Source organism: Scyliorhinus canicula, chromosome 19 (assembly GCF_902713615.1).
Source record: "Scyliorhinus canicula chromosome 19, sScyCan1.1, whole genome shotgun sequence".
In the NCBI taxonomy this organism is placed as follows: Eukaryota; Metazoa; Chordata; class Chondrichthyes; order Carcharhiniformes; family Scyliorhinidae; genus Scyliorhinus; species Scyliorhinus canicula.
This window is the reverse complement of record NC_052164.1, coordinates 738,869-763,313: the sequence shown is the minus strand read 5'-3', so window position 1 is coordinate 763,313 and position 24,445 is coordinate 738,869. Positions and strand designations below refer to the sequence as shown.

General features: G+C 51.8%; 1 protein-coding gene across 1 annotated transcript in view; it reads left to right on the top strand.

Moving 5' to 3' along the window:
* LOC119954300 (receptor activity-modifying protein 1-like) overlaps window positions 1-9,656 on the top strand; it is a 30,429-nt gene extending 20,773 nt beyond the window's left edge. Inside the window, exons 3-4 of the mRNA XM_038779410.1 lie at window positions 7,062-7,164; window positions 9,015-9,656. Of these exons, the coding sequence (XP_038635338.1) occupies window positions 7,062-7,164; window positions 9,015-9,279 (368 nt within the window). The 3' untranslated portion in view covers window positions 9,280-9,656. The remainder of the gene's footprint in view (window positions 1-7,061; window positions 7,165-9,014) is intronic.
* The last annotated feature ends 14,789 nt before the right edge of the window (window positions 9,657-24,445 follow it).

Below are 24,445 nucleotides of genomic sequence, written 5' to 3'. Positions count from 1 at the left end.
GTTATATTCCTCTCTCTCTCGGTTATATTCCTCTCTCTCGGTTATATTCCTCTCTCTCGGTTATATTCCTCTCTCTCGGTTATATTCCCCTCTCTCTCTCGGTTATATTCCTCTCTCTCGGTTATATTCCTCTCTCTCGGTTATATTCCTCTCTCTCTCGGTTATATTCCTCTCTCTCTCGGTTATATCCCTCTCCCTCTCGGTTATATTCCTCTCTCTCGGTTATATTCCTCCCACTCGGTTATATTCCTCTCTCTCTCGGTTATATTCCCCTCTCTCTCGGTTATATTCCTCTCCCTCTCGGTTATATCCCTCTCTCTCGGTTATATTCCTCTCTCTCTCGGTTATATTCCTCTCTCTCTCGGTTATATTCCTCTCTCTCTCGGTTATATTCCCCTCTCTCTCGGTTATATTCCCCTCTCTCTCACGGTTATATTCCTCTCTCTCTCGGTTATATTCCTCTCTCTCTCGGTTATATTCCTTGCTGAGGCCTTGTCTGACATCTTTGTATCCTCATTGGCTACAGGTGAGATCCCAGACGACTGGCGAATTGGTGATGCGGCCCCGCTGTTTAACTATAGTCTGGTACGCCTTATGTTGATAGTATGTAAATTATTGGAGAGAATTCTCAGGGACAGGATTTATACACATTAGGGAACAAATGGACTTATAAGCGATCGGCAGCATGGTTTTGTGAAGGGTAGGTCGTGCCTCACTATCTTGATTGCATTTTTTGCGGAGGTGACGAAGGTGGTGGATGTTGTTTACGTGGACTTGAGTGAAGCCTTTGACAAGGTGCCTCGTGGCAGACTGGTACAAAATGTTCAGTCACACGGGAGGTGGTAAGATGGATACAGAAGACTTCCGGTTGTGGCTATGCCTAGGGAGGTCACAAGTGTCGTCAGCTCCCACCGACAACTGACTTTTGGGCCCTTGTACGGAGCTCCAGCGCCACTTGAATGACGATTCCGGGTGTGGGAAGGGAACAGTGAGGGTCCCCCAGCCCTGTATGGAGTGAATGATGATTCCGGGTGTGGGAAGGAAACAGTGAGGGTCCCCTAGCGCTGTATGGAGTGAATGATGATTCCGGGTGTGGGAAATTACAGTGAGGATCACCCAGCGCTGTATGGAGTGAATGATGATTCCGGGTGTGGGAAGGAAACAGTGAGGGTCTCCCAGCGCTGTATGGAGTGGACCAGGAGTCGGGCGATCAAAAAAGTGGCTTTGGAGAAGAGAGGAGAACGGGCGTGAAAAAGCAAGATGGCGGCCAGCGGGGATCAGGCAGCGTGGGCCCAGTGGGCACGGGAGCAGCAGGAGTTTCTCCGAAGCTGCTTCGCCGAGCTAAAGGCGGAGATGTTGGCCCCTATAAAGGCTTCTATTGAAAGGTTGGTGGAGACCCAGAAGATGCAGGGGACGGCGATCAAGGAGGTGCAGCAGAAGGCCTCTGATAACGAGGATGAGATTTTGGGCCTGGCGGTTAGAGTGGAGGCGCACGAGGCTCTGCACAAAATATGGCAGGAGAAGCTGGAAGACATTGAAAACAGGTCAAGGAGGCAGAACCTGCGGATTCTGGGTCTCCCTGAAGGCAGGGAGGGGTCGGATGTGGGTGCGTACGTGACCACGATGCTGGGAATGCTGATGGGTGCGGGGACCTTCCCCTGGAGCTGGACGGGGCAGACAGAGTCCTGGCAAGGAAGCCTATGGTGAACGAGCCGCCGAGAGCTATGGTGGTAAGGTTCCACCGCTTCACCGACAAGGAGCGTGTCCTGCGATGGGCAAAGAAGGAGCGAGGGCAGTAAGTGGGAGAACTGCGAGATCCGTATTCACCAGGACTGGGGTGCAGAGCTGGCTAAGAGGAGTACGGGATTCAACCGGGCCAAGGCAGTCCTCCACAGCAAAGGGGTGAAGTTCGGGCTGTTACAACCGGTGAAGCTGTTGGCCATGTACCAGGTCCGGATGAGGCATGGACTTTTATTAAGAACGAGAAGCTGGGCTTGAACTAATGGACTGCTGTATGTTGTTGGGGCACCCCGGTGGGGCGGTGGGGGCTGGAGGGGGCAGTGTTATTGTGGTGATCCACCACTGTATATGTGTGTGTGTGCCTGTATTAGGGGATGTACAGCAGTACCTGTATTACAGGTTTGTCGGTAAGCCCCTGCCGGCTAGCTCCACCCACAGGGAGCAGTATAAATATTCATGAGTTCTCCTGAGCTGCCATTCTACCAGCTGCAGTCGAAGGATAACATCTCACGGTAATAAAGCCTCTCTTGTACCGATTCGAGTCTTTGTGTGCAATTGTTAGCGCATCAATTATGTTGGTTTCTCCCCCGTGATTTCTTTTTTTTTGCCCCTTTGTTCATGGCCCTCGAGGGTCTGGGTCTGTTTGCTGTTTGTATAGAGCCGCATCACAGGCAGTGGGGATGGGCTGGACAGCGAGAGCAGCTTACAGGGTGGGGGGGGGAGTCGCTCATCATTGGGGATAGCACCCGACGTTTGTTTGTTTGTTTGAGCTTTTCTTTCTTGACTCACGGGAATAAGGGGGGGGGGGGGGCTCTCTCTCCCTCACTTGGGTTGGGGGGGGGAGGTTGGAGACCCGTAGAGGGAGCCACCAGTGGGATTGGAGGTAGAGGCGGGAGCGGCCGAGGTCAGCATGAGTCAGCTGACGTGTGGGAGAGCAATGGGGGGGAAGTGGGGTTAAGCGGATACTTGACTTAGGAGAGGGGGATCGAGGAGGTCGGGGGGGGGGAGGGCTGGGATGCTGCTTTGCTGGCTACAGGGGAAGCAACTTTTGGAGTAAAGGGGAGAGTCGGGATGGGGAGCCTCTGGCTGGGGGGCTGGAGTGTGCGGGAGACGTGGACATGTGGCTGGCCTAAAAAAGGGGATGGTTAGTCGGCAGGGAGGGGGGTAATTAACCCTCCGACCAGGCTGATCACGTGGAACGTGAGGGGCCTGAATGGGCCGGTCAAGAGGTCCCGTGTGTTTTCGCACTTAAAGGGGCTAAAGGCAGACGTAGCCATGCTACAAGAAACACATCTGAAGGTCGCGGATCAAACCAGGCTGAGGAAGGGATGGGTGGGGCAGGTCTTCCACTCAGGGCTGGATGCGAAGACCAGGGGGGTCGCTATCTTGGTGAGCAAGCGGGTGGCATTTGAGGCGGGGGGGGTATTGTGGCGGATAAAGGAGGTGGATATATTATGGTGAGTGGCAGGTTGCAGGGAGCCCGGGTGGTGTTAGTGAATGTGTCTGCTCCGAACTGGGACGATGCATGAAGCGGATGTTGAGTAGGATTCCAGATTTGGAGACAAGCAGTCTGGTAATGGGGGGGGGGGGGGGGGGGGGGGGGGCTACAATACGGTCCTGGACCCGGCCCTGGATCGGTCTCGGTCTGGATCGGGTAAGAGGCCGGCAGCTGCCAAGGTCCTGAGGGGGTTCATGGACCAAATGGGGGGAGTGGACCCTGGAGATTCGCTAGGCCAAGGGCGAAGGAGTTTTCTTTCTTCTCCCATGTGCACAAGGCGTACTCGCGGATTGACTTTTTCATGGTGAGCAGGGCGCTAATCCCGAGAATGGAGGGGGTAGAGTACTCAGCCATTGCGATTTCGGACCATGCCCCACACTGGGTGGAGTTGGGGCTGGGGGAGGAGAGAGGCCAACGCCCTCTGTGGAGACTGGACGTAGGACTATTGGCGGATGAGGAGGTCTGTGGGCGGATTGGGAGGAATATCCAAAGCTATGTGGCGACCAACGATACTGGGGAGGTTTCAGTGAGTGTGGTCTGGGAGACGCTGAAGGCTGTTATCGGGGGGGAGCTCATTTCAGTCAGGGCCCACAGGGAGAAGAGGGATAGGATGGAGAGGGAGAGGTTGGTAGGGGAGATACTCGGGGTGGACAGGAGGTATACGGAGTCCCCCGAGGAGGGGCTGCTAAAGGAGCGCCGGAGTCTGCAGGCGGAGTTTGACTTGCTTACCCCAGGGAAGGCAGAGGCTCAGTGGAGGAAGGTACAAGGGGCGGGGTACGAGGATGGGGAGAAGGCAAGCAGGATGCTGGCGCACCAACTACAGAAGAGAGAGGCAGCCAGGGAAATTGGGGGAATTAGGGACACGGGGGGTCACATTTGGGTCAAATTACTGTATCAGGTCCCCCGTAGCGAGTGTGTCCACGAACCAGCTGCGGTCGGAATACTTTAGGCTGCATCGAGGAACGAGGCAGGGGTGCCCCCTGTCCCCCCTGCTGTTTGCCCTGGCAATCGAGCCGTTGGCCATGGAGCGGAGGATGTCTAGAAACTGGAGGGGGCTGGTTCGGGGGGGGGGGGGGGGGGGGCATCGTGTTTCACTGTACGCGGATGACCTGCTCCTGTATCTTTCAGAGCCGGTGGAGGGGATGGGGGAGGTCATGCAGATCCTAAAAGATTTCGGGGATTTCTCGGGGTATAAGTTGAATGTCAGGAAAAGCAAGCTTTTTGTGATCCATGTGAGGGGCCAGGAAAAGAGACTGGGAGAGCTCCCGCTTAAGATGGTGGAGAGGGGCTTTCGCTATTTGGGAATACAGGTGGCTAAGAGTTGGGGTGCCCTGTGCCCTGCACAAGCTCAATCTAGCACGGCTGGTGGATCAGATGGAGGAGGACTTTAAGAGGTGGGACATGCTGCCGCTTTCCTTGACGGGCAGGGTGCAGTCCGTAAAGATGACGGTCCTCCCCAGGTTCTTGTTCGTCTTCCAGTGCCTCCCCATCCTCATCCCCAAATCCTTCTTCAAGCGGGTGAACAGGATTATCGCGGGATTTGTGTGGGCAAACAGGACCCCGTGAGTTAAAAGACTTAGAGCGCAGTCGGGGAGGGGGGGGCAGTTATTATTAGGCAGTGATCATATCCATGATTCGGAAATGGATAGTAGAGGAGGGGGGGGGGTGGCGTGGAAGCGGCTGGAGGTGGCATCTTGCAGTGATACTAGCCTGGGGGCACTGATAACGGCACCGCTGCCCCATCACTGTAGACCACGAGCCTGGTGGTTATGGCTCTGGGGTCAGTGGAGAAGGCACAGGGGTGTGGTAGGGGCCTCTGTCTGGACCCGATACGAAACAACCACAGGTTCGTCCCAGGTAGAATGGACAGAGAGTTTCTAAGCTGGCACAGAGCGGGTATCAAAAGGATGGGGGACGTGTTTATAGATGGGACTTTTGCTAGCCTGAGGTCGCTGGAGGAGAAATTCAGTTTGCCCCCAGGGAATACCTTTCAGTACCTGCAAGTCCGAGCTTTCGTGAGGAAGCAGGTGGGGGAATTTCCGCTGCTACCTTCCCGCAGGATCCAGGACAGGGTGGTCTCGGGCGTGTGGGTAGGGGACGGAAAGGTATCAGAGATATACCAGGAGCTGCAGGAGGCGGCGGAGGCTTCGGTGGAGGAGCTGAAGGCAAGTTGGAGGAGGAGCTGGATGAGGGCCTGTGGGCTGTTGCCCTGGGCAGGGTCAATTCCTCCTCATCCTGTGCCAGGCTTAGCCTTGTTCAGTTTAAGGTGGTGCACCGGGCGGCTATGACAGCGGCGAGAATGAGTAAGTTCTTTGGGGTGGAGGACAGGTCTGTGAGGTGTTCAGGGAGTCCAGCAAACCATGTCCATATGTTTTGGGCATGCCCGGCACTTATAGAATTTTGGAGAGGATTTGCAAAGGCTATGTGCAAGGTCTTGGACACTCGGGTAAAGCCGAGCTGGAGATAGCGATATTTGGGGTGTCAGAAGATCCGGGAATGCAGGAGCCAAAAGAGGCCGGAGTTCTGGCCTTTGCCTCCTCCGGAGACGGCTCTTGTTAATGTGGAGGGATACGAAACCCCCAAGTGTGGAGACTTGGGTCAGTGACATGGCTGGGTTTCTAGGTTTGGAGAAGATAAAGTTTGCCTTGAGAGGGTCCTTGCTGGGGTTCTCTAGGCCTTGACTTTCTCGCGGAATGTTAAGTAAGGAGGTCAGCAGCAGCAAAGGGGGGGAGGGGGGGCTGGGGGGGGGGTGGAGGGGGGGCTGGGGGGGGGTTGAGGGGGGGGGCTGGGGGGGTGGAGGGGGGGGCTGGGGGGGCTGGGGGGCGTGGAGGGGGGGCTGGGGGGGGGTGGAGGTAGGGAACTGTATGGGTTGTGGATAGGTTTTTCTTGTAAATGGTAGTTATCCCACCTTGTTTTGTTAAGTTGTTAATTCTTTTTTTTGTGTTTTGTTGCCTCCTTTCACTGGTGGTTTTGTAAAAATTCAGTAACATTTTGAATAAAAACAAGTTTTTAAAAAATGATGGATACAGAACTGGCTCGGTCGCAGAAGGCAAAGGGTAGCAGTAGAAGGTTGTTTTTCTGAATGAAAAGTTGTGACTAGTGGTATTCCACAGGGATCTGAGCTGGGGCCTCTGTTGTTTGCAGTGTATATAAACGATTTGTAGGAAAATATAGCCGGTCTGATGAATAAGTCCACGGATGACACCAATAAAACTCTTAGGAATATAGAAAGTCAGAGAGATCTGGGTGTGAAGGTCCACAGATCTTTGAAGGTGCAATACAAGTGGACAAGGTAGTCAAGAAAGCAGACGGAATGCTTCCCTTCGTTGGACGGGGCATCGAGTATAAAAACTGGCAAGTCATGCTGCAGTTGTATAGAACCTTGGTAAGGCCGCACTTGGAATATTGCGCCCAATTCTGGGCGCCACACTATCAGAAGGATGTGGAGGCTTTGGAGAGGGTGCAGAGGGGGTTTACCAGGATGTTGCCTGGTCTGGAGGGTGTTAGCTATACGGAGAGGCTGAATAGACTCGGACTGTTTTCATTAGAAAGACGGAGGTTGAGGGGGGTCCTGATAGATTTCTGGAAGATTATGTGGGATATGGTGGGTTTTGGCAAAGGTTGGTATCATGACCGGTACAGGCTTGGAGGGCCGAAGGGCCTGTTCTTGTGCTGTATTTTCCTTTGTTCTTTGTTGTCGTGCTTATATTCCGCCCCCACCCCCACCTCTCGCTGGACAGGATGTCAACACGATATTGTCCTGATTTCTACAAAAGTCACTTTGCCATTTACTGTGATGACTGATCATTTATTTCAAACTTAGGAATATTGTTCCACTTAGTTCGTTCATACTGTGGCAAAATATTTGAAGAACAGACGCAGAATATTGGGCAACAACAGTGGTGCAACTGGACAGCAATTGCCAGGTGAGTGATTTGGAAAATAAACCTTCAATATGTGAAATTGCACTGGACCCAACTCCTTTTCATTCAGGGTGAGGATCACTCACTGTGTAACTGTACAGAGTCACTGTTTATTCAGGGTAACGATCACTCACTGTGTAACTGTACAGAGTCACTGTTTATTCAGGGTGAGGATCACTCACTGTGTAACTGTACAGAGTCACTGTTTATTCAGCAGGGTAAGGATCACTCACTGTATAACTGTACTGAGTCACTGTTTATTCAGGGTGAGGATCACTCTCTGTGTAACTGTACAGAATCACTGTTTATTCAGGGTGAGGTTCACTCTCTGTGTAACTGTACAGAGTCACTGTTTATTCAGGGTAAGGATCACTCACTGTGTAACTGGACAGAGTCACTGTTTATTCAGGGTGAGGATCACTCACTGTGTAACTGTACAGAGTCGCTGTTTATTCAGGGTGAGGATCACTCACTGTGTAACTGTACAGAGTCACTGTTTATTCAGCAGGGTGAGGATCACTCACTGTGTAACTGTACAGAGTCACTGTTTATTCAGGGTAAGGATCACTCACTGTGTAACTGGACAGAGTCACTGTTTATTCAGGGTGAGGATCACTCACTGTGTAACTGTACAGAGTCACTGTTTATTCAGGGTGAGGATCACTCACTGTGTAACTGTACAGAGTCAATGTTTATTCAGGGTGATGATCACTCACTGTGTAACTGTACAGAGTCACTGTTTATTCAGGGTGAGGATCACTCACTCTGTGACTGTACAGAGTCACTGTTTATTCGGGGTGAGGATCACTCACTGTGTAACTGTACAGAATCACTGTTTATTAAGGGTGAGGATCACTCACTGTGTAACTGTACAGAGTCACTGTTTATTCAGGGTGAGGATCACTCACTGTGTAACTGTACAGAGTCAATGTTTATTCAGGGTGATGATCACTCACTGTGTAACTGTACAGAGTCACTGTTTATTCAGGGTGAGGATCACTCACTCTGTGACCGTACAGAGTCACTGTTTATTCAGGGTATGGATCACTCTCTGTGTAACTGGACAGAGTCACTGTTTATTCAGAGTGAGGATCACTCACTCTGTGACTGTACAGAGTCACTGTTTATTCAGGGTATGGATCACTCACTGTGTAACTGTACAGTCACTGTTTATTCAGGGTATGGATCACTCTCTGTGTAACTGTACAGAGTCACTGTTTATTCAGAGTGAGGATCACTCACTGTGTGACTGTACAGTCACTGTTTATTCAGGGTAATGGTCACTCACTGTGTAACTGTACGGAGTCACTATTTATTCAGGGTATGGATCACTCTCTGTGTAACTGTACAGAGTCACTGTTTATTCAGGGTGAGGATCAGTCACTGTGTAACTGTACAGAGTCACTGTTTATTCAGGGTGAGGATCACTCACTGTGTAACTGTACAGAGTCACTGTTTATTCAGGGTAAGGATCACTCACTGTAACTGTACAGAGTCACTGTTTATTCAGGGTGAGGTTCACTCTCTGTGTAACTGTACAGAGTCACTGTTTATTCAGGGTAAGGATCACTCACTGTAACTGTACAGAGTCACTGTTTATTCAGGGTGAGGATCACTCACTGTGTAACTGTACAGAGTCACTGTTTATTCAGGGTAAGGATCACTCACTGTAACTGTACAGAGTCACTGTTTATTCAGGGTAAGGATCACTCACTGTAACTGTACAGAGTCACTGTTTATTCAGGGTAAGGATCACTCACTGTAACTGTACAGAGTCACTGTTTATTCAGGGTGAGGATCACTCACTGTGTAACTGTGTAAGGTTATTAATGAACCCCGTCTCTTTTCTTCAGTTTTTACAGTGATCTGACATCATGCTCGGAACATGTGATGGAATATGCTCGATCCTATTGGCCCAATGAAGTTGGTGAAAGTTTCTTCATTCTGGTGCACAGTCATTACTTTAAGGATTGCAACATGTTGGAGAACCAGGCACTGATTGACCCTCCGGAAAACATTGTGCTGGGGCTGGTAATTGCTCCGATCTGCATCATTCCCATCATGGTGATGATGGTCATTTGGTGCAGCAAGAATACTGAAGCCAACGCCAAAAAATAGATGTGGCCCATTAATGCGAAGCCATTTTAATCACCCGCCCACCCTCATTTCTATTGCAATATCAAATCTGTTTCTATTTCCCAATATTCCTCCTAATGCTCTGCCTGGCTGCTCACTCTATTACTCTGTAGCCTGTTGTATTTTCCTTCCATCTTCTTGATCTCTCTGAAACCTTGAACATGTTTAACCACATCCTTCTCTCCAATGCCTCTCCCCCATTTATCATCTGAGTGAGTCTTCTCTCATCTACTTTCAAATAACACAGAACAATACAGCACAGGAACAGGCCCTTCAGCCCTCCAAGCCTGTACCGGTCATGATACCAACCTTGGCCGAAACCCTCAGCCCTTCCTTGCGCTGTATCCCTCTATACCCATCCTATCCATGTATTTGTCAAGATGCCTTTTGAACGCCGTTAATGTATCTGCTTCCACAATCTCCCCTGGCAGCGCGTTCCAGGCACTCACCACCCTCTGTGTAAATAACCTGCCTCACACATCTCCTCTAAACTTTGCCCCACAGACCTTAAACCTATGCCCCCTGGTGACTGACCCCTCCACCCTGGGAAAGAGTGCCTGCCCATCCACTCTATCCATGCCCCTCATAATCTTGTAGACCTCTATCAGGCCGCCCCTCAACCTCCGTCTTTCTAATGAAAACAGTCCGAGTCTATTCAGCCTCTCCACATAGCTAACACCCTCCAGACCAGGCAACATCCTGGTAAACCCCCTCTACACCCTCTCCAAAGCCTCCATATCCTTCTGGTAGTGTGGCGACCAGAATTGTGCGCAATATTCCAAGTGTGGCCTTACCACAGTTCTATACAACCGTAGCATGAACGTAGAAGATACAGTGCAGAAGGAGGCCATTCGGTCCATCGCGTCTGCATCAACCCACTTAAGCCCTCACTTCCACCCTATCCCCGTAACCCAATAACCCCTCCTAACCTTTTTGGTCACTAAGGGCAATTTATCATGGCCAATCCACCTAACCTGTACATTTTGGACTGTGGGAGGAAACTGGAGCACCCGGAGGAAACCCCGCAGACACGGGGAGAACGTGCAGACTCCGCAGTGACCCAGCGGGGAATCAAACATGGGACCCTGGCACTGTGAAGCCACAGTGCTATCCACTTGTGCTACCGTGCTGCCCAAAACTTGCTAGTTTTTATATTTGATGCCCCATCCAATGAAGGCAAGCATTCCATCTGCTTTCTTGACTACCTTGACCACTTGTGTTGCTGCCTTCAAAGATCTGTGGACCTGCACACCCAGATCTCTCTGACTTTCTATATTCCTCAGAGTTTTGCTATTTACAGTATATTTCCCCTCTATGTTAGACCTACCAAAATGCATTACTCACATTTGTCCTGATTAAACTCCATTTGCCATTTCTCTGCCCAAATCTCCAACCTATCTATGTCCTGCTGTATCTTCTGACAATCCTCAACACCATCTGCCACTCCACCAACATTGGTGTCATCCGCAAACTTACTGATCAGACTGGCTACATTTTCCTCCAAATTATTTATGTACACTACAAACAACAGAGGTCCCAGCACCGATCCCTGTGGAACACCACTAGTCACAACCTTCCATTCAGAAAAACAACCTTCTACTGCTACCCTTTGCCTTCTGTGACCGAGCCAGTTCTGTATCCATCTGATCACCTCACCTCTGATCCCATGCGACTTCACCTTTTGTACCAGTCTGTCATGAGGGACCTTGTCAAAGGCTTTACTGAAGTCCATATAAACAACATCCACCGCCCTCCCCATATCAATTATCTTTGTCACCTCCTCAAAAAACTCGATCAAGTTAGTGAGGCACAACTTCCCCTTCACAAAACCATGCTGTCTATCGCTAATGAGTCCATTTGTTTCCAAATGGGTATAAATCCTGTCCCTGAGAATTCTCTCCAATAATTTACCTCCTACAGACGTGAGGCTCACCGGCTTATAGTTTCTGGATTATCCCTGCTACCTTTCTTAAACAGCGGTACCACATTAGCGATTCTCCAGCCCTCTGGGATCTCCTCTGTAGCCAATGAAGATACAAAGATGTCAGTCAAGGTCCCAGCAATTTCCTCCCCTACTTCCCTCAGTATTCTGGGGTAAATCCCATCCGGACCAGACTTATCTATCTTAATATCTTTTAAAAGACCCAATACCTCCTCCTTTTCGATGTCAACATGAGCCAGACTGCCCACATACCTACCCAAGAATCATCTTCCACAAAGTCCTTTTCTTTGGTGAACACTGCTGTAAAGTATTCCTTTAGTACCTCGCCCATTTCCTCTGGCTCAACACATAGATTTCCCCCCACTCTCCTTAAGTGGTCCAATCCTTTCCCTGGCTACCCTCTTGCTTTTTACATATGAATAAAAAGCTTTTGGATTCACTGTTATCCATCCAGTCATAACCAGAAAATCACCTGGAATATCTCCGCTTTCACCCGCACAACATTACCTACTTTAGCCATCTCCTGCATCACCAGTAAACTAACCCTCCGTAGCATCAACTGCTGATTCGGGACACCAGCCTCATTTATGCTGTCAACATCCAACTTCATCACCCCATCACTTCTCTCACCTCTCCACTGCCTCTTGCTGTCACCATTTATTTAATGTCCATTCTTGGGTGAGCTGCAATTTCGCCAATTAAACATTGGAAAGACTGAAGTCATTGAATCTAGTCCCAGCCAGAAGCTGCATTAGCTCGTCATTGACTCCATTGCTCACTCAGGCCACTGTGCAAATGCAACCAGACCTTTTGCATCTACCAGAACCCATAATGACCTTCTAATTACATATTCACTCCATTACTAACACATCCATCTCCATCCTGCTTCAACTCATCTGATCCTGAAACCATCATCCAATGCCTTGCTATCTCCACACTTGTCTATTCCAGTGCATTTTTGGCTGGTTTTACATCTTTCACCATCAACTTACGCTCATCCAACAGTTTATCAACTAACCAAGTCCCATTTATCCAGCGACCCAGTCTTTGCTGAATTATAGTTTCCTGGTCCTCACCTCCTCGTACTTCAATTTTAAAATTCTCTTCTTGGTCTTATCATTCCTTATCTCTGTTCTGTGTTCCAACGTATGAAACTGTCCCCATTCCAAAATCTGTTTGTGTGACTTGCCTCTTGTCCGTCCCCCATCTCTCACCCTGTGCCTTTCAACATCTGGGAAACTCTCCTTGAACTAATTTGTCTCTTGATCGCTGTCTCCTCTCTTATAATCCTTCTCTTTGATCAAGCCATTTATCACTTGGCCGAATGTCCTGTTCTTTAGACCCTTCTCCATTTTTCCTGTATGACTCTGCGGCACATCAAATGTTTCTCCATTTAAAAACTGTATAAATTCAAATGTTGTTGTTCCTGTAAATCTTGGGGAAAATGGAATGTTATTATTGTTGGGATCTCATGCCCTGATCCATGAAGAAGAGTTGGTTCAATCAGCAGTGGATCTGGAGGCTTTGTCTGAACAGAATAAATGGAAACTTTCCCTCAAACTCTCATTGTTTTATTTCCTGTGATGACGGTTTGATCAGGGCTGGTGCTGCTGAACATGGATTTGGCAGCAATATCAAATCACCCCAGGCTTGGCCTCAGGCTATGCATTCTGAGGGGGCAGCGTATTCTATCACATACCAGCGGGCTTGTAATGCAGAACAAGGCCAGCAACACGGTTCAATTCCCGTACCAGCCTCCCCGAACAGGCGCCGGAATGTGGCGACTTAGGGGCTTTTCACAGTAACTTCATTGAAGCCTACTCGTGACAATAAGCGATTATTCCTATACCTGCCTGTGTGGCCTAGGTAATGTCGCCTACTTGTATATGTATTTTAAAAATATTTTTATTTATTTTCGTATGTATTTGTACAAGGAAAGGGGCACAAGAAAAAAAGGAGAATAAACATGTGTGTACACGCAGAAACATGTACACAGACCAGACATATTAATGTTAATCGGGTGTTACATCTATGTTATTAACTATCTACATGTTGCCCCCATGGTATTAAAACATACCAGGGGTGTGTTTGAGGCCACCAAAACGCACTCTCTTGCTGTTTTCCATGGCTGCCTTCATGGTTTTCCTTTCCCTCAGTTTCTCCGCACCTACTTCCTATGCTCTCTGGGTAATGCCCCACCCCTCCTCCCTTCCCTCACCCCCCTCCCTATTTTTGTTCCCGTTGTCTGGTTCATTTCCCCCCTCACCCTCATTCCCTCCCTGCTCTCCCTCCCCTCCCTTATTGGTTCCAGGTCCTCGAGCAGATTATTAAATTGCTGCCGTATATTCTGGCCAGCATCTTCCGATCCTCGAATGGCGAATTTTATCTTCTCCTTTTGAGGAATTCTGCTGAGTCGGCCAGTCTGCAGGATTCTCCAGTGGGCAATTAGTGAGGCAAAGGTTAGGGCATTTTCCCCTCTCCCTGAAAGAGTTCCGGCTGTTCCAATACCCCGAAGACGGCCGCTAGGAGGCATGACTCCATCCACAACCCATAATCTTCCACATGGCCTCAAAAAAGGCGTTTCAGTTCCCAACAAGTCTGGGACAGAACCAGAACATGTGGGTGTGGTTGGCCGGGTCTCCCTGGCACCGTTCACATTTCTCATCCACCTCCAGGAAGAAACCCTGTGCACCACCTTTAGCTGCGTTAGGCTCAGCCCTGTGCAATGCTTCGATCCAGAATCCTCCCCTATCTCCCTGCCCAGCTACTCCTCCCACTTTTCCCTGGTCTCGTCCAGCGGGGTCCTTACCTCCTCGAAGGCTGTCCGTACATGTCAGCGTAGTTACCGTGCCCTAGTTCATCCGATGTTAGAAGTCTGTCCAGTAGCGTGTGTCTGGGTACTCGGGAGAATGTCTCGGACTCCATGGGGAGGTACCGCACCCCGTTCCCATTCAGGAACTGGAGCTTGTCTGTAATTTTCCCCCAGGGTTGCTACTCTGCTGTTCACATAAAGGTCACCTACCGTCAGTGCCCCTTCGTCCTGTATCCACTTTTTAAAGGAGACGTCTATTGTTGCCGAGGTAAATTTATGGTTTTTGCAGATGGGGGCCATAGTGGACATTACACCCAGGTTGAAACGGTGCCTGAGCTCAAACCAAGTCCTTAGTGTGGCCACCACCACTGGACCTCTCGAGTACTTGGCTGGGGAAATGGGAGTGGGGCCATGGACAGTGCTCGGGGGAATGTCCCCGTGTGGGAGCTCTCCTCCATTCACACCCATTCCACCTCTGGCTCTCTGACCCATCCCCGTACTCTTTCTGCATTAGCTGCCCAGTGGTAGAACTGAAGGTTCGGGAGGGCCAGCCCCCCCCCCCCCCCCCCCCCATTCCTCTGTCTTTGTATGATACTCTTATGGTTCCTCAGGTCCCATCCGGCCACACAAAAGTCATGATGAGTTTGTCTACTTGTTGGGGATGAAGATTGGGAGGAATCTTAACAGTGCGTTCATTCCAATTGTCTTCAATCTTCCTGCCAGGGAGAGTGGCAGCGAGTCCCCCTCCGCAGGTCTCTCTTTACCTCTCCCACCAGACTTGATAGGTTCCACAAACGGATCCTTGCCCAGTTGTGGACTATCTGCATCCCCAGCTATCGGAATTTGGTTTGGGCCCAGCTTTAACAGCAGCTTCTCCCGCAGGTTCACAGGGAAGGGGTTGCTCTTGCTCAGGTTGGGTTTGTAATCTGAGCAGGCTCCGAATCCCCTCAAGAGTTTCATTATTCCTCCCATGCAGGCCAGAGGGTTTGAGAAGTAGAGGAGCAGGTCATCTGCATAGTGAGATTCTGTTCTCTATGTCTCCTCTCTGGATGCCTCTCCATCCTTTGCTGTTCTGAGAGCAATAGTTAGTGGCTCAATTGCTCGAACAGCAGTGGGAACAATGGGAATCCCTGCATCATGCCGCTGTGCAGCTGAAAGTATTGAGAGCTGGTGGTGTTTGTCCGTAGGCTCACCCTACAATTTCGCAATTACTTCTGGCAAGCAGCTCTCTGTCACTTTGCCAGGACCTTGGCGTGAGTATTCAGGAGAGAGAGATGGGTCTGTATGGCCACGACACCATTGGGTTTTTGCCTGTTTTAGGGATCAGTGATATCGAGGCCTGTGCCAACCTGGGTGGCAGGGTCCCTTCCCATCCGGACCCGGTGCCTTCCCCAACTGTATGGAGTGGATTCTCTACATGGCTTCCCCCAGTTTAATGGTGTTTCCAGGCCCTGTTTCAATTCCCCCACCATGCCTGCTCCAGCCTGTCGGGAAACCGTTTCATCCTCAAGTCAACCTCCAGGTGAACAGTTCCCAGTAAAAGGTCACAAAGGCCTCATTGACCTTGTCTGGCGTTGTGACTTGTGACTTGTTTACTGTTCCTGTGCTACCTTCCTAGTGGCTGTCTGCTTCCTCAGCTGGTATGCCAGTAGGCAGCTTGCCTTCTCTCCGTGCTGGTAGAAGGCCCCCTATGACTGGTGAAGCTAGTTCACTGCTTTCCCAGTGGAGAGCAGGTCAAATTCCAATTGTAGTTTTTTCTTCTCCGCCAGCAGGTCGGGGTAGTGGGGTACCCGTGATCCACTTCCATTATGGTGTCAATCAGCCGCTGCCTGGCCGCTCTCTTCTTCCTGTCTCTCAGTGCCCTCTACTCCATTGTTTCCCCCTAATCACCACCTTCAGTCCTCCCACATTGTGGAGGGTGAGACCTCCCCATTCTGGTTGCAGGTTGCATACCCATCAATGGCTTGACATTTTTTCGCAGAACCCCTTGTTGGCGAGGAGGGTTGTGTCCAGTCTCCATAGGAAGCGCTGAGCCCGGCCAGTCTCCATGTAGTGTGGAGCGTGGTCCGAGATTACTATTGTGGAATATTCTGCCCCTACTACCCCTGGAAGCATTGATTTACCCATTACAAAGAAGTTGATGCTGGAGGATACTCTCTGAAGCTAGGATAAGGAGAACTCCTGCTCCCTCGGATGGTTGAACCTCGATAGGTTAACTCCCTCCCATCTGCTTCACAAAGGTGTTCAGTTCCTTCGCCGTAGCTAATTGTTTCACTGCTTTGTCTGTCATTCAATCTTGTGAAGAGTTGTAGTGTCCCCCCCCCCCCCCCCCCCCCCCCCCATGATGACATGAACATAGAACAGTACAGCACAGAACAGGCCCTTCGGCCCTCGATGTTGTGCCGCGCTTTGTCCGAAACCAAGATCAAGCTATCCCAATAGAACATAGAACATGTTGGGAGTCTAGCTCAGGGATCTCCACCATGCTATTGTTAGGGGTGGACATGTTTACAAGAACCACTGGTGTCTCTTTTGGAACATTGCGTACCAACCCCCTGGGTCCATCACCGTGTCAGCCACTGTAAACGTCATCCCTTTTTGAAACATGATGTGGAGATGCCGGCGTTGGACTGGGGTGAGCACAGTACGAACTCATGTGTGCGGAACTTGGCTATACGTTTCTGCTTGGCGATTCTGCGTTGTCACCTGTCCTGAAGGCCGCCTTGGAGAACGCTTACCCGGAGATCAGAGGCTGAATGCCCTTGACTGCTGAAGTGTTCCCCGACTGGAAGGGAACATTCCCGCCTGGTGATTGTTGCGCGATGCCCGTTCATTTGTTGTCGCAGTGTCTGCATGGTCTCGCCAATGTACCACGCTTCGGGATGGTGAGCCAAATTCCGCACACATGAGTGAGGCCTCAACCGGGACCTGGGATTCATGTCGCATTACATTCACCCCCCACCATCTGGCCTGGGCTTGCGAAATCCTACCAACTGTCCTGGCTTGAGACAATTCACACCTCTTTAACCTGGGGTTACCCCCTATCTCTGGATCTGTAATGATTTGAATCCCCGCAAATGCTCGCATTCAAAGCATTGTCTGGCATCTCTGACTTTGTCTATATAAATGTTTCTGGAACATACCTCTCCATTCACCTGAGGAAGGAGCTGCACTCCGAAAGCTAGTGTTTGAAACAAACCTGTTGGACTTTAACCTGGTGTTGTAAGACTTCTTACTTTTTGAAACAGTATGACCACCCCTCTCGCGGGGAGGCAGTAGCGTATTGGTATTGTCCCTGGGCGATTAATCCAGACACCCAGGGTAATGCTCTCGGGACATGGGTTCGAATCCCGTCATGGCAGTTGGTGCAATTTGAGTTCAATAAAATGCAATAAAAATCAGGAAATAAAAATCTAAATGATGACCACGAAACCATTGTGGATTGTTGTAAAAACCCATCTGGTTCACTAATGTCCTTTCGGAAAGAAAATCTGCCGTCCTTACCCGGTCTGGTCTACATGTGACTCCAGACCCACAGTAATGGGGTTGACCCTTAACTGTCTTCTCAAGGGTCATCAGGGATGGGCAATAAATGCTGGCACAGCCTGCGTCACCCACATCCTATGAACGAATAAAGAAAAAACACCACTTGGTAGGTCTGTCCTAACCAAGTCTTTGTTACTCTCAGTCGGTCCTCCTCCCTCAGGCATGTGTCTTGAAGGAAGACTATAATCGGCCATCAGGCTTTTAGATGGGCGAAGCCTCTGGAGCTTTCCACTGTTGAGTCCCCTGACGTCCCAGATGACTATTCTGAGGGGGGTTTCTATTCCTCCCACTCTGTGGGGTCAGCCATCCTCATCATGTGGACATGCCCGTGCATGCTGGGGGTCCCCTTTCTTTGAGGGCGATCCAAGATGGCTTCCATTGTCTCCTTTAATCCAGCCGTCACCAACTGCCACCCATTGTAACTAGCATTCTGCCCCCCCCCCCGCCCCCCACTTAATCCCTGAGACCCCCCCGGCCCATCTCCCCTTGTCATCCCACCTTCTCTTTTCCTGTAACTCTATTTCCTCCCCCCATTACCTAACCCCCTTTACCCCTCGCCAACTCCTCTCCCCGGCTCGCATTTTTCAGCCCCCCCCCCCCCCCCCCCCCAACCAGGCACTCCCTCACTTTCGGGCCCTGCGTCCCGCCCCCCCCCCCCCCCCCCCCTCTTTATATTCCTGCGGATTAGCTGTCTGATCAGTATGGTGGCTCCCCCCGGAACAGCTGTTTTTTTCCCCTCGGCCCATTTTGTTCTCCCCCACTTCCCTTCTCATTCAGTGTATTTCTCTTCCCCCCCTCCCCCCACCCCCCTTGTTCCCTTGCACCACGTGCCAGCCATCGCATCCCAGGGGCCCCCAATGCTATTTTTGCGGCCAACAGAAACACCCTAATCAACGCTGCCCGACCCGTGCTGCCCTTTCTAAAGTTTGCGGTAAAAAGGGGCACTTCGCTGTGGCATGCCAGGTCCGTGCAGTCGCCACTGTCGCCCCCACCCCCTAGTCTACGGACAATGGGCGCCGCCACCATCTCCCCCCTCAGACCACGTGCGGCCCATGGGCGCCGCCATCTTGTCCCCCTCAAGATCTTCCAACGCCGCCATCTTGTCTTCCCCACGGCACATGGACACTGACAGCATTTCAGGACCTGGGCCCCCAGGCTCCCCATCATCCGACGTCAGCGACGACCGTCCACGACTTGCCTCAGTGACCATCGACCAGTCTCGTCCGCACAACCTGGCCACCGCATCGACCAGCGTGAAAATCAACGGACACGTGACCTCTTGCCTGCTGGACTCCGGGAGCACCGGATACGGTAAGGCGTTGCTCCCTCGCGGTACACCCCGCCAACCAAAGAATCTCCCAGGCCTCCGGATCCCATTCCGTGGCGATCCGGGGGGTACTGTACAATCACACTCAGTGTCCGGGGCATAGAATTCAGCGGCTTCCACCTCTACGTCCTCCCTAACCTCTGCGCTGCCCTAGTACTCGGCCTGGACTTCCAGTGCAACATCCAGAGCCTAACCCTAAAATTCAGCGGGTACCTACCACCCCTCGCTGTGTGCGGCCTCACGACCCTGAAGGTCGATCCGCCTTCCCTCTTCACAAATCTAACCCCGGATTGCAAACCTGTTGCCACCAGGAGCAGACGGTACAGCACCCAGGACAGGACCTTCATCTGGTCCGAGGTCCAGCGGCTGCTTCGGGAAGGCATAATCGAGGCCAGCAACAGCCCCTGGAGAGCCCAAGTGGTAGTAGTTAAAACAGAGGAGAAACATAGAATGGTCGTGGACTACAACCAGACCATCAATTGATACACGCAGCTCGAGGCGTACCCCCTCCAACGCATATCTGATATGGTCAATCAGATTGCACAGTACTGGGTCTTCTCAATGGTACACCTCAAATCTGCCTACCACCAGCTCCCCATTCGTAAATCGGACCGTCCATACACTGCCTTCGAGGCAGACGGTCATCTTTATCACTTCCTCAGGGTTCCCTTCGGCGTCACTAACGGGGTCTCGGTCTTCCAAAGGGAGATGGACTGAACGGTCGACCGGTACGGGCTGCGGGCCACCTTTCCGTACCTAGACAACATCACCATCTGCGGCCATGACCAGCAGGACCACGATGCCAACCTTGCCAAATTTCTCCACACCGCCACTCTCCTAAACCTCACCTACAACAAGAAGTACGTGTTCAGCACAACCCGCTTAGCCATCCTCGGCTATGTGGTCCAGAACGGAGTTCTGGGGCCCGATCCCGACCGCATGCGCCCCCTCATGGAGCTCCCCCTCCTCCACTGCCCCATGGCCCTCAAACGCTGCCTGGGATTCTTCTGCCGGCAGTCGTCCATTGAAAAGGAGGCCCAAGCTATTGTTGGAGCTGTGCGGCATTGGAGGCATTACCTGGCCGGCAGGAGATTCACTCTCCTCACTGACCAACGGTCGGTATCCTTCATGTTCAACAACACACAGCGGGGCAAGATCAAGAACGATAAGATCTTGAGGTGGAGGATTGAGCTCGCCACCTATAATTACGAGATTTTGTATCGCCCCGGCAAGCTCAACGAGCCCCCAGACGCCCTCTCCCGAGGTACATGTGCCAGCGCACACGTAGACGAGCTCTGTGCCCTGCACGACAGCCTTTGTCACCCGGGAGTCACACGGGTTGTACCATTTTATAAAGGCCCGCAATCTGCCCTACTCCGTCGAGGAAGTACGGACAATCACCAGGGACTGCCAGGTCTGTGCGGAGTGCAAGCCGCACTTCTACCGGCCGGACCGTGCGCCTGGTGAAGGCTTCCCGCCCCTTTGAGCGCCTCAGTGTGAATTTCAAAGGGCCCCTCCCCTCCACCGACCGAAACACGTATTTTCTCAGTGTGGTCGATGAGTACTCCAGATTCCCCTTTGCCACCCCATGCCCCAACATGAGGGTGGGGCAGCAGGGTAGCATGGTGGTTAGCATAAATGCTTCACAGCTCCAGGGTCCCAGGTTCGATTCCCGGCTGGGTCACTGTCTGTGCGGAGTCTGCACGTCCTCCCCGTGTGTGCGTAGGTTTCCTCCGGGTGCTCCGGTTTCCTCCCACAGTCCAAAGATGTGCGGGTTAGGTGGATTGGCCATGCTAAATTGCCCGTAGTGTCCTAATAAAAGTAGGGTTAAGGGGGAGGTTGTTGGGTTACGGTATAGGGTGGATACGTGGGTTTGAGTAGGGTGATCATGGCTCGGCACAACATTGAGGGCCGAAGGGCCTGTTCTGTGCTGTACTGTTCTATGTTCTATGACGTCTGCCACCGTCATCACAGCCCTCAACACAATCTTCACTCTGTTCGGCTTCCCCGCCTACATTCACAGTGACAGGGGATCCTCATTCATGAGCGATGAGCTACGTCAGTTCCTGCTCAGCAGGGGTATCGCCTCCAGCAGGGCGACAAGCTATAACCCCCGGGGAAACGGGCATGTGGAGAGGGAGAACAGGACGGTATGGAGGGCCATCCAACTGGCCCTACGGTCCAGGGACCTCCCGGCCTCCTGCTGGCAGGAGGCCCTCCCTGATGCACTCCATTCGGTCACTACTGTGCACTGCCACTAACAACACACCCCATGAACATCTTTTTGCCTTCCCCAGGAAGTTCACATCCGAGGTGTCGCTCCCGACTTGTCTCGCAGCTCCAGGACCCATCCTACTCTGTAGGCACATCCGACTCCACAAGGCGGACCCATTGGTGGAGAGGGTGAAATTGCTCCATGCAAACGCCCAGTATGCCAACGTGGCGTACCCCAACGGCCGCCAGGATACTGTCTCCCTCAGGGTCCTGGCACCAGCAATTCCACACACACACACCTCCGGCCCGACACCACCCTCCCTTCCCCCGGTGCTCCCCGCAGCAACCCCCCCAGCACCATCTGTCCTCCCACTGCCCACGCCTGAGGATGAAGAGGATTTCGGCACACTCCCGGAGTCACCGAAGACCAGACCAGCATCGGCATCGCCGCCACCACCGCGTCACTCCCAGCGGCACATCAAGGCCCCGGACCGGTTAAACCTCTAACTGGCCCACTGGACTTCAAAAGACATTTTTTTTGCTCTCAAATATTGTAAATATAAATTCATGGCCGTATGTAGTTCTCCACCCACCCCCCCCGCCGGACTCAATTTTAACAGGGGGTGAATGTGGTAAACCAGTGTTACACCTTTATTAGGTGATGTATGGTAGAACCTGTACTACAGGTTTGCTGATAGTCCGTGCCTGCTGGCTCCGCCCAGTAGGCAGAGTATAAATGTGTGTGTCCTCTATGCTGCAGCCATTTCGCCAGCTGCTGTAGGAGGCCACACATCTTAGAGCAATAAAGCTTCAGTTGTATTCAACTCTCGTCTTTGTTCAATTGATCATGCATCAGGGGTTAGATACAGAGTAAAGCTCCCTCTACACTGTCCCCATCAATACTCCCAGGACAGGTACAGCACGGGGTTAGATACAGAGTAAAGCTCCCTCTACACCTTCCCCATCAAACACTCACAGGACAGATACAACACGGGGTTAGATACAGAGTAAAGCTCTCTCTACACTGTCCCCATCAAACACTCCCAGGACAGGTACAGCACGGGGTTATATACAGAGTAAAGCTCCCTCTACACTGTCCCCATCAAACACTCCAGGACAGGTACAGCACGGGGTTAGATACAGAGTAAAGCTCCCTCTACACTGTCCCCATCAAACACTCCCAGGACAGGTACAGCACGGGGTTAGATACAGAGTAAAGCTCCCTCTACACCGTCCCCATCAAACACTCACAGGACAGGTACGGCACGGGTTAGATACAGAGTAAAGCTCCCTCTACACTGTCCCCATCAAACACTCCCAGGACAGGTACAGCACGGGGTTAGATACAGAGTAAAGCTCCCTCTACACTGTCCCCTACAAACACTCCCAGGACAGGTACAGCACGGGGTTAGATACAGAGTAAAGCTCCCTCTACACTGTCCCCATCAAACACTCTCAGGACAGGTACAGCACGGGGTTAGATACAGAGTAAAGCTCCCTCTACACTGTCCCATCAAACACTCCCAGGACAGGTACAGCACGGGGTTAGATACATAGTAAAGCTCTCTCTACACTGTCCCATCAAACACTCCCAGGACAGGTACAGCACGGGGTTAGATACAGAGTAAAGCTCCCTCTACACCGTCCCCATCAAACACTCACAGGACAGGTACGGCACGGGGTTAGATACAGAGTAAAGCTCCCTCTACACTGTCCCCTACAAAAACTCCCAGGACAGGTACAGCACGGGGTTAGATACAGAGTAAAGCTCCCTCTACACTGTCCCCATCAAACACTCCCAGGACAGGTACAGCACGGGGTTAGATACAGAGTAAAGCTCCCTCTACACCGTCCCCATCAAACACTCACAGGACAGGTACGGCACGGGTTAGATACAGAGTAAAGCTCCCTCTACACTGTCCCCTACAAACACTCCCAGGACAGGTACAGCACGGGGTTAGATACAGAGTAAAGCTCCCTCTACACTGTCCCCATCAAACACTCTCAGGACAGGTACAGCACGGGGTTAGATACAGAGTAAAGCTCCCTCTACACTGTCCCCATCAAACACTCCCAGGACAGGTACAGCACGGGGTTAGATACAGAGTAAAGCTCCCTCTACACTGTCCCCATCAAACACTCCCAGGACAGGTACAGCACGGGGTTAGATACATAGTAAAGCTCTCTCTACACTGTCCACATCAAACACTCCCAGGACAGGTACAGGACGGGGTTAGATACAGAGTAAAGCTCCCTCTATACTGTCCCCATCAAACACTCCCAGGACAGGTACAGCACGGGGTTAGATACAGGTTGAAGCTGCCATGTTTGGCAGGGGTAAATTCCCCTCCAGCATTGGGAGGGATGATTTATCTCAAACACCCAGTCCCTTTGTGCTGCTTCAGTTTTGATGAAAGATTTTCAATGCTGATTGTGTCTGAGTTGGGTTTTTATAGATTTGAAGAGCTGATGCATGTTGTGGGAGGGAAAATCCATGAGAAACTTCAACTGCAGATCCAAATCACTCCGAACACTTCCCAGTTGGGGCAGATTTACTAACTGCTGACATTCTGATGAAGCAGGAAGAACAGCAGGAAAGGGTCCGTACTAATTGCGTGTAAGATCCTGAACTGTCCGACCATCACCCCTGGGCGGCTGTTGCTTCCTTCCTTATGTTTAGGATTAGATTCAGGGACTGAGAATGAGCCAGTTTAACCTCTTTGCTGCCAAATCAAATGATGATTGGACAGTAAAACACAGAGAACATGTCTGACTTCCTGGGAGTGTTGGTCACCGTGTGGAGACCAGCAGCCTCCAATCGGCTATGGGCCTGCTGGAGTGTTGCTGACATCTCCCTCTGAATGTCCCGGCCGCTCCCTAACGTCTCCATCAGCTCCGGGTAACCCTGCTCCAGAGGCTCAGCATCAGGCTGGGACCCAGCTGGGTCCTGGGATCCAGCAGCCCTCCGACTGCTGTCTCGCCCGGGGGGGGGGGGGGCCTCCGACTGCTGTCTCGCCCGGGGGGGGGGGGGGGCGGGGGGGCCTCCGACTGCTGTCTCGCCCGGGGGGGGCGGGGGGGCCTCCGACTGCTGTCTCGCCCGGGGGGGGGGGGGGGGGCGGGGGGGCCTCCGACTGCTGTCTCGCCCGGGGGGGCGGGGGGGCCTCCGACTGCTGTCTCGCCCGGGGGGGGCGGGGGGGCCTCCGACTGCTGTCTCGCCCGGGGGGGTTCCTATCTCCACCTGATGTACATCAGGAGAGCTTTTCCTGAGGAGACACAAGAGGACATCATTACCCACACAGGTGGTTCA